At 40.1% G+C, this 13210-nt stretch overlaps 1 protein-coding gene across 11 annotated transcripts in view; it reads left to right on the top strand.

Moving 5' to 3' along the window:
* raly (RALY heterogeneous nuclear ribonucleoprotein) overlaps positions 1-13210 on the top strand; it is a 174798-nt gene that overhangs the window by 90044 nt on the left and 71544 nt on the right. For all 11 annotated transcript variants that reach the window (XM_090205062.1, XM_090205061.1, XM_090205060.1 and 8 more), the window contains one exon: positions 4069-4347. In XM_090205062.1, coding sequence (XP_090061188.1) covers positions 4092-4347 — 256 coding nt within the window. In that variant the 5' untranslated portion in view covers positions 4069-4091. The remainder of the gene's footprint in view (positions 1-4068; positions 4348-13210) is intronic.

Here is a 13210-nt window from a genome sequence, read left to right as displayed (position 1 = left end):
AAAACAATACCTTTACTTCATTACATTAATGACATTTATGACAGTGTTATTTGTCATTAATTACAACATCGAACTAAACCCTGTACGAATCATGGATCTTGGAGATCTTGGAAAATGCACTGTATGTCAGAGTCGTGTGTATAGGTGGCAGGGAAGTCAGGCGCAGGAGAATCAAACTGAGTGTAATGGAGTTATTTAATAACAATAAACGAAACATACTTCAAACACCTAATGTAACAATAAACAAAGAGGGTACGAGGACCCGTCGCGCACCAATACAAAAACAACACAACACTGAGTAACAAACAATCTCTGACAAAGACATGAGGGGAAACAGAGGGTTAAATACACAACAGGTAATGGATGGGATTGAAACCAGGTGTGTAGGAAGACAAGACAAAACCAATGGAAAATGAAAAATGGATCAATGATGGCTAGAAGACCGGTGACGTCGACCTCCGAGCACCGCCCGAACAAGGAGAGGATTCGACTTCGGTAGAAGTCGTGACACTGTAACTACGCCTACGTAAAAGTCATTACTTTTCACAGTGAAAACAGTTTTTATGGGCACAGAAATCCAAAATAATGTAAGCCTATGTAAGACAAAATTAAATACTTCTAACTGAGCGTTAACCTCTTCTAGCTGAAATAGTCATCTACAGTGCATTCGGACCACTTGACTTTTTCCACATTTTGTTACCTTACAGCCTTATTCTAAAATTGATTACATTGTTTTTCGTCCCTTATAAATTGACACACAATACCCCATAATGACAAAGAAAAAACAGGTTTGTAGAAATGTTTGTAAATGTATAAAAAACCCTAACCTGAAATATCACATTTACATAAGTATTCAGACCCTTTACTCAGTACTTTGTTGAAGCACCGTTGGCAGCGATTACAGCCTTGAGTCTTCTAGTGTATGTCGCTACAAGTTGGCACACTTGTATTTGGGGAGTTTCTCCCATTGTTCTCCGCAAATCCTTTCAAGCTCTGTTAGGTTGGATGGGGATCGTCGCTGCACAGCTATTTTCAGTTCTCTCCAGAGATGTTCAATCTGGCTGGCCCACTCAAGAACATTCAGAGACTTGTCCGAAAGCCACTCCTTGTATTGGCTGTGTGCTTATGGCCGTTGTCCTGTTGGAAGGTAAACCTACCATAAAGGTCTGATTGGTGGAGTGCTGCAGAGATGGTTGTCCTTCTGGAAGGTTCTCCCATCTCCACAGAGGAACTCTGGAGCTCTGTCAGAGTGACCATCGGGTCCTTGGTCACCTCCCTGACCAAGGATCTTCTCCTCCGATGGCTCAGTTTGGCCGGGCGGCCAGCTCTAGGAAGAGTCGTAGTGGTTCCAAACTTCTTAAATTTAAGAATGATGGATGCCACTGTGTCCTTGGGGACCTTCAGTGCTCTAGACATGTTTTGGTACCCTTCCCCAGATCTGTGCCTCGACACAATCCTGTCTCGGAGCTCTATGGATAATTCCTTCAACCTCATGACTTGGTTTTTCTCTGACATGCACTCTCAACTGTGGGACCTTATATAGACAGGTGTGTGCCTTTTAGAAATCATGTCCAATCAAATGAATTTACCACAGGCGGACTCCAATCAAGTTGTAGAAACATCAAGGATAATCAATGGAAACAGGATGCACCTGAGCTCAATTTTGAGTCTCATAGCAAAGAGTCTGAATACTTATGTAAATAAGGTATTTCTAATAACCTGCTTTCATTTTGTCATTATGGAGTATTGTGTGTAGAATGAGACTTACTTAAATCAATTTTAAATTAAGGCTATAACGTACCAACATTTGGAAAAAGGAAAGGGGTCTGAATACTTTCCTGAATGCACCGTACTGTCATTAAAATATAGCCTACTTGTTGGATGGATTGGATGCACATTGGTGTCTAGCTGTAGGCTAGTTGTCTTGTGATATTGTTGACCATCATCACCTGATCCAGGAAAGAAAACAAATATTGATACAAAATAATAAAGCTAAATAAACGGTCTACTACTTCTGGCCACGGAAGGCACGGAAAACACCAGTAGCCTATTCGCGTGCACCAACAAACAGCTGACTGACAAAAGCAAACGATGATAAATGAACAGATACGTCTAATGTATTGGAATCAAGGCAGCATGGAAAACAAATGGCGAAAATAAGGAAGTACAAAGGAAAATCTATGCTTAAAGTAGCTCAGTTGAAGCCGAAATTCAGCACTACTTAGTGGACAGAGCCACCACATAGAAATAAATGGTTTAAACCATGATGGAGAGGTGGGGGTGTTAGTTTCATTTGGAAGCTTTTATTTTCATATTTTCCACGGTAAAACATATTTACCACTACATCTAAAACAAATAGGAGAATGATTGAATTAGCATTATTTAGAGACCCCCACCCCCCCAAAAGTTAGACTTTGTTGTATTTAGGGGAGTTAATGTCTCATTCAGGGATCTAAGTCCCCCCTGGCTCCCCCAGAATTTGCACCTTACCTAAAGTAACAGTAAAACTGACAGTACTGGGTGACTCTTGGAACTTAGTTTTCAAATAACTGTGTCTGCAAACCCACTGTGCATAGATGTCAATTTAATGTTTATTACACACGTTGGTTCAACATAATTTCATTGAAATGACGTGGAAACAACATTGATTCAAACAGTGTGTGCCCAATAAATTTTTGTACATGTTTTATTTCACCTTTATTTAACCAGGTAGGCAAGTTGAGAACATGTTCTCATTTACAACTGCGACCTGGCCAAGATAAAGCAAAGCAGTGCGACACAAACAACAACACAGAGTTACACATGGAATAAACAGACATACAGTCAATAACACAATAGAGAAAAAAAGTCTATATACAGTGTGTGCAAATGAGGTAAGATAAGGGAGGTACGGCAATAAATAGGCCATAGTGGCAAAATAATTACAATTTAGCAATTAAACACTGGAGTGATAGATGTGTAGAAGATACTGGGGTGCAAAGAAGCAAAAAAAAAAACATTATGGGGATGAGCTAGTTGGATGGGCTATTTACAGATGCTGTGTACAGGTGCAGTGATCTGTGAGACGCTCTGACAGCTGGAGCTTATTAAAGTTAGTGAGGGAGATATGGGTCTCCGGCTTAAGTAATTTTTGCAATTCGTACCAGTCATTGGCAGCAGAAAATTGGAAGGAAAGGCGGCCAAAGGAGGAATTGGCTTTGAGGGTGACCAGTGAAACATACCTGTTGGAGAGCGTGCTATGGCTGGGTGCTGCTATGGTGACCAGTGAGCTGAGATAAGGTGGGGCTTTCCCTAGCAAAGACTTATAGATGACCTGGAGGCAGTGGGTTTGGTGACGAATATGAAGCGAGGGCCAGCCAACGAAAGCATACATCGCAGTGGTGGGTAGTATATGGGGCTTTGGTGACGAAACGGATGGCACTGTGGTAGACTGCATCCAGTTTGCTGAGTAGTGTTGGAGGCTATTTTGTAAATGACATCGCCGAAGTAAAGGATTGGCAGGATAGTCAGTTTTACGAGGGTATGTTTGGCAGCATGAGTGAAGGATGCTTTGTTACGAAACGGGAAGCCAATTATAGATTTCATTTTGGATTGGCGATGCTTAATGTGAGCCTGGAAGGAAAGTTTACAGTCTAACCAGACACCTAGGTATTTGTAGTTGTCCACATATTCTAAACCAGAACCATCCAGAGTACTGATGCAGGGCGGGCGGGCAGCGATCGTTTGAAGAGCATGCATTTAGTTGCAATGGGAAGTGACAGAAGTCTGTTAAGTGATGGCAACCTTGATGTTATTTGGTTTTCTTTTGTCCATCATTATCGATTGTTGAAAGGAATTCTGCATATCTTGTCTAGTATTTCTCTATTAACTCATAGCACCTCAGTAAACCAACGCAGTTTTGTCCTCGCAGCAAGTAGAATATCTACCACAGCAAAACATCCACCAGGGGACTTACAGTATAATTCATTGACTTCCAAAACAAAACAAAAAAAGTTGAAGAGCAACTTATCATCCAAAGAAAAGGAACTTACAATTTTTGTTTATCATCCTTTTCCCCCCTCATCGCAGATATTTTGAGGTTCCTAACCAAGATGTCTCTGAAGGTTCAGACCAGCAACGTCACGAACAAGAACGACCCCAAGTCCATCAACTCACGCGTGTTCATCGGTAACCTCAACACAGCGGTGGTGAAGAAGATGGATGTGGAGACCATCTTCTCGAAATATGGCCGCATGCTGGGCTGCTCTGTGCACAAGGGCTACGCCTTTGTCCAGTACGCCAGCGAGAGGCATGCCAGTGGGGCTGTTATTGGGGAAAATGGACGAATGCTGGCGGGACAGACTTTGGGTGAGTCCTGTTTGGGTTCTTCTCTCATTCGTCTGAATAGTGAATACTACCCAGCTAGCACATAATGTTCTAAGAACCATATGTTTCTTAGAGTTTGGTGAGAGCGTGGTTGACCTATGGTTATGTTTGCATACAACCTTCCCACAACTTTCTGGGAATGGTGCATGATAGTTGCTTGGTAAGGAACATTCTCAGCCAGTGCTTCATTTGTAAATCAGGAGGTGCCGGAACAAAAAGTGAGCTCGAAAGGGGGGTGACCTGGGGAGCTCTGAGGTACCAGAATGCATGAAAACAAAAATCACCTTTATAAAGAAGCATTGCATGCATATCATCTCATTTGCGTAGTAGCGTAGAGTAGAGGCACTTACAGAAGTTGCATACATGGAGAATATTTTTTTGTGGCCTAGGATCTGGGAAAATGTTGGCCTTGCATTTCATGCAATTCTACATAATAAAAAATTTGGCATAATATTTTTTATGCCGCGTTCGAAACAACTGGGAATTCGGAACTGGGAAATCTCCAACTTCAGTGCATTCAAGACAGCTGGGAAAAATAGCTCCACCTGGAAAAATGTGTTTTGAACTGTCAGTCAACTCGGAATTCCAAGTTGGGAACTCGGGCCTCTTTCCAGAGCTCCAGCTTTCCGACCTGAAGTTAACTGAAGTCATGAATCGACCTCGTTTTTTCTGAGTTCCCAGTTATCTTGAAAGCACCTTAATACCGCACAAATGATCAAAATGACAGGCTACTTTGACACTGACTAACTGAGAATCTAATAATGAACCTTGTCTTGAATCCATCAATAACCTAGGTGTGTGGAGACATGTAGGCTACAATATGAGGAGGAAATTATTGTCATAAAAATACTTTCCAGTTTCACTGACTCACCCAATGATGTGTAGCTCACTTGCTGGTGATGGCCCATGCACTCGTTCTAAAAGCCTCTCTCTTTCTTGTTTTACTTTGTAAAACAATATTTGGAAGTTGATGAAATATTTCAGTAGCCTACAGCAGACAAATTGGGGTCTTCTCTTTTCAGAAGGAGCCATTTGCCTTCCAACCTGTGTTTTTCCACGATTGTATTTGAAATATTGCGAAAGGCCTGTTTTGTTTGCATGCTGTTTGTTCACTGACAGATTTGACCTGTGTTCCCGACTGTAGTCTATGCCTTGTTATTGGGCTACACTCCACAGCTAGGCTATTTTTTAAAGAAGCTATTGATCTTCTGTGGTTAAATTATAGGCTTTGTCATGGTGTAGTAGGCTATTCTGAATTATTTAATTTCTTTTTGAACAGTAGGTCTAACTTTGGCAAATTTATTTCCATAAATCAGGGGTACTGAAGCTCCACCGTAAGCATTCGGGCGGCTAGGATTTCTATAAGGAAATAAATAATGAAGTGCAACGCTTGAGCGATGAGAGTTGCGGACTCATGTCAATCAGAGAGAGAGGGAGAGAGATCATAGAAAGTGAATCTCATTCTAATTCTGTGAGTGATACAGACTCGCTTCTCACACAGCCATGGTCACGCGTTGGTCTCAAACATAGGTTACAATGTTGCGCAAACAATAAGCCCGGGCCGGCCCAACCCAAATCAACTCTTAGAATATCAGGCCCAGGCTGAAAATGTACTTTTGTTTTTGACAATTGAAAATGTTTTTTTCTTGGTGGCAGAAGAATTAACGAAAAGGCAACTCAAATTAACTTTAATTGCTTTTATTATAATTTTTACTTTGCAAAAAGTTACAATAATTAGGTCCGGCCAAATATGTTCCAGAATGAAACAGTCCAAAACGGACAGGTCCCAGATCCTGATCCAGCTCAAATTAAACACTGTTCTCAGCACATGGTAACTCTTAATAGAGAGCTTGTAATTACATTACTTTAAAATAAAATTTCCTAAAGGTTAAAATATGGTTAAATTTCCATTTTAGTATGTACCCCATGTACAATCCAGCAGCCTTGGCTACAGGTCGGCCATGTTTATTTTGGTCTTGCATCAACTACCTCTGGGAATGAGAGAGCAGAGAGAGCTTCTGGGCCGGAGCTAAGAGCAGTGGGTATATAAACCACTCTTACAGCGCTCCCTGTAGTCCTTATCAGGCCTTTGAAGAGTGGTGCTTGTTATCAGAGTATTGATCTCAATGGAACATGGAGATTAACCTCCTGACTGTGTGGTGAGCCACAGAGGAATACCAGCACAGACTACACTGCACTGGGAATCATTTAACACCCTGCTACTGGTTATCTGGTAAAGCTTCATCCCCCCCCATTACACAGAGCACCAGCAGGACAGTTTCAGGGAACTAAATTTGAGTAGCGGAAAAGACCAGAAAAGTCACATTTTTGATTTGTCGTGAATTTTTATACATTTATTTATATACATTTTTTTCCTCTCAATGAGTGATTTACAGAAAAGAGATGTGTGCACTTGACTCTGAATTGGGCCTAAAGAGATTGTTATCAAATAGATATCAAATTACATATCACTCTTCTTAGCTACACATCATCTCTCATGATGCACTACTTTTGATCAGAGTCCAATTGGCATAATCCTATATAGGGAATAGGGTGCCATTTGGGAAGCAGACATACTGTTGCTAGCCACTGCAGTATATTGCTTGACTAGTCCACTTATGCAGGCTACACAGCTTTACACATATCACCTCTGTATCACATAACGCTCAGGATACCGCTTATTAACTAGCAGCTGGAAACCTCGGTTTTCATTTCAACTTTGTCCTCCAAAATTAGATCTAGGTTAATCAGCTGTGGCATGGGCCGCTGTAACCACCGGTAATGTACCCCGGCAACAGGGCCTTTGCTGCCCTTCATGCAGATAGATGAGGGGCAGGCCGGGGCCAGGTGTTGACTCTGCAGGTGCCCATACCCAGCTAGCACATAACGTTCTGAGAACCATATGTTTCTTAGAACTTGGTGAGAGCGTTGTTGTCCTATGGTTATTTTGAATACAACCTTCCCACTTTCTGGGAATGGTGCAGGATAGTGCTCAGCTCATTTAATGACAAAAAACTTTACTTTAACCAAACATTTCCTAAAAGTTCAAACATGGTTACATTTAATATAAATGTTGGTAATGTTCTGGGAACGTTCTCCAACTAGTTTGACATTGGGAATGTTGTAAAAAAAAACATTCTATTGGAATTTCAGTACTTCAGCATAACGTTTCCTACAGGTTTCCTCATGGTTCTATTTAAAGTCATGTTCTCAAATTGTTCTGAGAACTTTAAGAAAACTTTCCATAAAAAAACACAAGAAAACGTTAGTAAGTTCAGAGAATGTTATTTACAAACACATTATTTCTCAGAACGTTAACAAAACGTCCCATAAAAAACAAAAATGTACGTTCTCACAACTTCCAAGGAACCAAATGTGCTAGCTGGGTAGGATCACAGGGGGAATCAGAGAGGGCTTAAAGTGCTCACTGACTCGTGCCAACTCTGCTTTCAAAGACCCTGGTCCCGGCAGACAGAAATACTCGGACATGCCAACAGAGACACAAACACACATGCACAGACACATAAACAAAGACTTTCAAAGATACACACAACCTGATGCACACACAAACATGCACCTTCTCATATACACACACACACTACTGAAAAACACACTACACACAATCTGCAACATATAGACTGTAGGCTCACACCTACTCTCTCTCTCGCAAACACACACTCACACTCAAACACAGCTCGTTCACGTCACAGTCAAGTTAACAGGCTTTCAGTGTGGAGTGAGGCCCCAGCGTACACCTCACAGCCTCATCCTTAATCCCCACACGGTGGGTGTGGTGTGCCCAGAGAGCACAATCAGGATTGTGTCCACAGGAGCCAGAGAGAGTGACAGCTAGGGATCAGGCCACTGATGCTAGCTTTAGCTACATTCCGGTGGAGGGAGAGGCAGAGAGAGGCTTAGCATGGCTAAACACCTCCCTCTGGTGGAGATGGTAGGCCTGCACAAACATCAAGGTTGTCAGGCATTTATGTTGCCCTTTTATGACTAGACAGATCTAGAATCAGCTTCCCCTCCCCTCCCCAATACTAATCTTAATCATTAGTAGAGAAAATGCTAAACTGACCCAAGATCATCATCTAGCCTTCTGTCGCGTTCAATCAAACATTTTTTTATCATTGTTGAGTGGTCCGTGCATACCATCGCAAATATGGGATTTGAACAGAAGCAACAGGGTGTCTACATATGATGCAACAAACGAGTCTAAATATTATTGTTGTCTGAAAAGCATCGACTAAACAATGTTTTGTACTGATGGAAAATAAACGACTTCACAACTTTATTCCTCAATTTCACCTTTTATTGTAAAAGATAAATGATGAACTTCATCATCCAAGCATTACACGGAACACATTCACAGCCAAACTCATTCCATAAACCAGTTTAAATTACAGGATGTGTTGACAGAAAACAAAACATAAGTTAGACTTGTTTACAATGCACCACTTCTCTGGTGGGCACATCAGAGAAATGTAATATTGTTTAGAAAAGAGATACGTGTCAGCTAAGCTAACAGCGGCTATGTTTGACAGATATTACACATCTTCGATGTGCTTGTTACAGTGTATATAAGAACCGGACCACATGACTTACCATTTTTGACAAATCACACAGGTTATCACCTCACAGATTATCACATCACATACAGGGAAAGGAAATGGAATGGGGGATACCTAGTCAGTTGTACAATGGAATGCATTCAACCCAACCCCTCTGAATCAGAGAGGTGTGGGAGGCTGCCTTAATCAACATTCACGCCACTGGCACCCGGAAAACAGTGGGTTAACTGCCTTGCACCTTAATTGTTGACAGATACTGATAGCCATTGAGTATAGAGTAATGATATTTTGTAATTCTAATGAAGAATCTGTGTATGAGAGTGAGTCGGCTCAATTAATATCTGCCCCCCACCTTCTGGACTGTGAGCGTGAGATGTCTGAGGACAATGGTAACCACCTCATTTATTTTTTGTCAATAAAGTTTTTTATTAATTTATCAACATGACACTAATAACAACAAAAACATAACACTCAACAAGTCAGTAAACAAGACAGCACCTTTTAACCATATATCAGTGGTTGAAAAATTAAACAGCAAATAAAAATAAATGACTATATTTTTTTAAATGCCAAAAAAACACCCATTACATATATATTTGTTCTAACTTATGCCCTAGCTTCTCACCCGCATGTCCCTTATATAATTCCATAAGTGTTCCCATATCTTGCTAAATTTCCCTTTCCTCTCCTGTAATTTTGCTATCTTTGATTCATAAGATGTCGTCTCCACCATGAGTTTCAGCCAATCTGTTGATTTCGGACTATCTGCGCTCTTCCAGTTACGTAGTATGAGTCTAGCCGCAGTACGAAAACCCACACAGGCAAGACCAAACTCTTCTTTGCTAATACCTGGTGGTAAAATAGATATCCCCTAATAAGCACACCTGTGGGGACTCTGGGATAGGCTGTCCCACCCATTCTTCAAGCTTTTTAAGAACCTTCTTCCAAAAAGGGAGCAACATGGGACATTCCCATATAGCATGAAGAAAGGTACTTACTTCACCCTTGCATTTCCAGCATAAATTGTTTTGCAATAAACCCATTTTACGTAATCTAACTGGGGTACAGTAGTATCTATGAACAATCTTATAATGTGTAAATGTCCCCCTTGTATCCCTGGTACACCACCCTACATTGGAAACAAAATGTTTCCATACATCCTCCTCAATGTCACAATTCAGATCCCTCTGCCAAATCAACCTTCAATTCTCACAGTTTCCATATTGTGCATATGAGACTCTTTTATAAAACACTGAAACGGAGTGTGATATTCCTAACAACATGAAATATTGTTGTAACAAGTCTTAATCTCTCTGGAGGTTAATACTCATAAGAGACCCCATGCAGCTCCTTAGTTGTAAAGTATTTCCAGAAATCTCCCTTATCTGGCAAATTAAATGTTCCCTTCAGGTCCTGATAAGACATAAGCACTCCTTTCTCATATAGATCCCCTAGTGCATGCAGGCCTTGTCTAAGCCATACCTCCCAGATAAATGAATGTTTTCCTATGCAAACCGATGGGTTGTGCCATATGGAGGAATCTTTTTGTTTAAACTGTGAAATTCCAAACATATTTTGAATCTTAACCCATACCTCTCAGGAATGTTGTAGGATTTGGTTATCCTCTTCAGTTAGCTGTCTCTGAATTTTTTGGAGTGATAAGGCCTCAATAGGCTTAAACGGGACTGTTAATGAGAGGTCTGTCTGAGTCCATCCCAAATGGTAATCATAATTGTCCCAGTGTCTGGACAATTTGGCTACTTCAAATTATATGTTGTACAGTTCTACATTGGGTAATGCTAGTCCTCCTTCATCCCTTGGAATATATAACCTGTTCACATTTATTCTGGGATTTTTCCCATCCCAAAGATAATCCTTAATCATTTGATTGTAATGCTTAAATAGTAAGGGAGAAATGATCACAGGGAGCATCATGGACACATAATAAAACGTTGGGGACACAACAATTGTAACAGTATTTATTTTAGCCCATAAAGTAAGATTAAGCAACCTCCATTTATCTAGATTATTCTTGGTTTTTTGTAGTCGTGACATCATATTACTTTGCATGATATTCAGTAGTTCGTTGCTCAATTTTACACCCAGGTATTTCATCCCTGATGGTATCCATTTGAACTGTAATGAAGTAATTGCAACAGGAGGACAGAATTTGGATACAGGCAAAGTTTCTGACTTCTGCCAATTAATCTTATAAGCAGATATCTGTGAGAACATGTCAATTGTGTTCAAAGCCAAAGAGATTGATGTGGCCGGTTCCCTAATGAGTAAAAATATGTCGTCAGCATGTAAAAAACGTTTATGTTCTCTGGCACCTCCAATCACTCATTTGATTCCTGAATCAGCTCTGATTAATGCTGCCAAGGGCTCAAAAAATAGAGTAAAAAGGAGAGGTGAGAGAGGACTACCCTGATGGGTTCCCCTCGACAGATTAAAAAAGAAAGAGATCATACAATTTCTGAGAACTGCTGCTCTTGGATTGGAGTATAATACCTTAAACCACTTAATAAATCCAGTGCCAAAGCCAAACTTCTCAAGGTTATTCAGTTGAAGTCGGAAGTTTACATACACCTGAGCCAAATACATTTAAACTCAGTTCCAGTAAAAAATTCCCTGTCCTAGTAGGTCAGTTAGGATCACCACTTCATTTTAAGAATGTAATATGTCAGAATAATAGTAGAGAGAATTATTTATTTCAGGTTTTATATATTTTGTCACATTCCCAGTGGTTCAAAAGTGTACATACACTCAATTAGTATTTGGTAGTGTTGCCTTTAAATTGTTTAACTCTGGCCAAAGGTTTTGGGTAGCCTTCCACAAGCTTCCCGCAATAAATTGGGTGAATTTGGCCCATTCCTCCTGACAGAATTGATGTAACTGAGTCAGGTTTGTAGGCCTCCTTGCTTGTACACGCTTTTCAGTTCTGCCCACAAATTTTCTATAGGACTGAGGTCAGGGCTGTGTGATGGCCACTCCAATACATTGACTTTGTTGTCCTTAGCCATCTTTGAAAAAAAGGCATTCATTTTAGTTGGGTCTAAGCTACTTTCAGACTTATAAAGAGTCAAATAAAAGTCACAAAGCAAATTGTTAATGTCTTTTGTACCAGTCATTACCTCCCCACTTCCATTTTTGATAGCTGGTATTACAAAACTGGCATCGTTTTGGTTCAATTGTCTAGCCAATATTTTACCTGTTTTGTCACTACTTTCATCAAAGTTTGTCGTCAGCCTTTTTGTTAAATATTTCATGTAATTGAAACTTCAAATCACAGACTTGTTTCAACAGTGACTCAACAGTATTTTTCTTGGATAACTATTTTTCCAGCTCTTTAATTTGAGACTCTGGTTTTTCAACTCTTTCTCTATCTTCCCTTTTCTTTCTACTGGTGTGTGCTATTATTTTGCCCCAAACATAAGCTTTAGAGGCCTCCCATACTGTACTCAATTTGTCAGTGGCACCAATGTTTGTTTTAAAACAAAACTTGAGGTCTTCATTGATAGAAAGATGAAATGTTTCATCTTGGAATAAGAACGTATTCATCCTCCATCTAATTATTTTCTTAGCCATATCAGCCTCAACTGCTATACATAATTCCACTGTTGCGTGGTCAGTCAAAGCAATAACCCCTATTTTACTATCTATGACATCTTTAGTCATACTCTTTTAAATTAGGAAGTAATCAATCCTGGAATTTGATTCATGGTTATGAGAATAAAATGTATATTCCTTCTCTCTGGGATTGGCAAGTCTTCATATATCTACCAGACCCAAATCCCTCATTAATAGTTGTATCACTGCTCTGTCCCCTGGTACAGGTTTAGAATACATAGTTTTATCAAGGATACCATGTTGAACCTGGTTAAAGTCTCCCATTGTATTGCCACCAATTCTTTATCCCATGACCATATTAACCTTATGGAAAAACCAAGGATCCTCCCTGTTTGGTGCATAAATATTACACATATTAACCGTATTACCATTTACCAGAGCCTCAACACAAATCATTCGTCCTTCCTCATCCTTATGTTGCTTTAACATGACAAAATTAAACTTTTTATGTACCAAAATTGTAACACAAAATTGTAACTTGAAAATGAGCTATGAAATACCTGCCCAACACAATACATTTTCAATTTAGCAGCCTCTGAATCAATCGAATGTGTTTCTTGGATAAAAGCTATGTCAGCCTGTTGGGATTTGAGATAACAAAAACATTCCTTCCACTTAATACGATTCTGTGAACAGTTGAT

This window comes from Oncorhynchus mykiss, chromosome 17 (genome assembly GCF_057628025.1).
Source record: "Oncorhynchus mykiss isolate SJ-2025 chromosome 17, ASM5762802v1, whole genome shotgun sequence".
Taxonomy (NCBI): Eukaryota; Metazoa; Chordata; class Actinopteri; order Salmoniformes; family Salmonidae; genus Oncorhynchus; species Oncorhynchus mykiss.
This window is presented reverse-complemented; position numbering and strand designations above follow the sequence as displayed.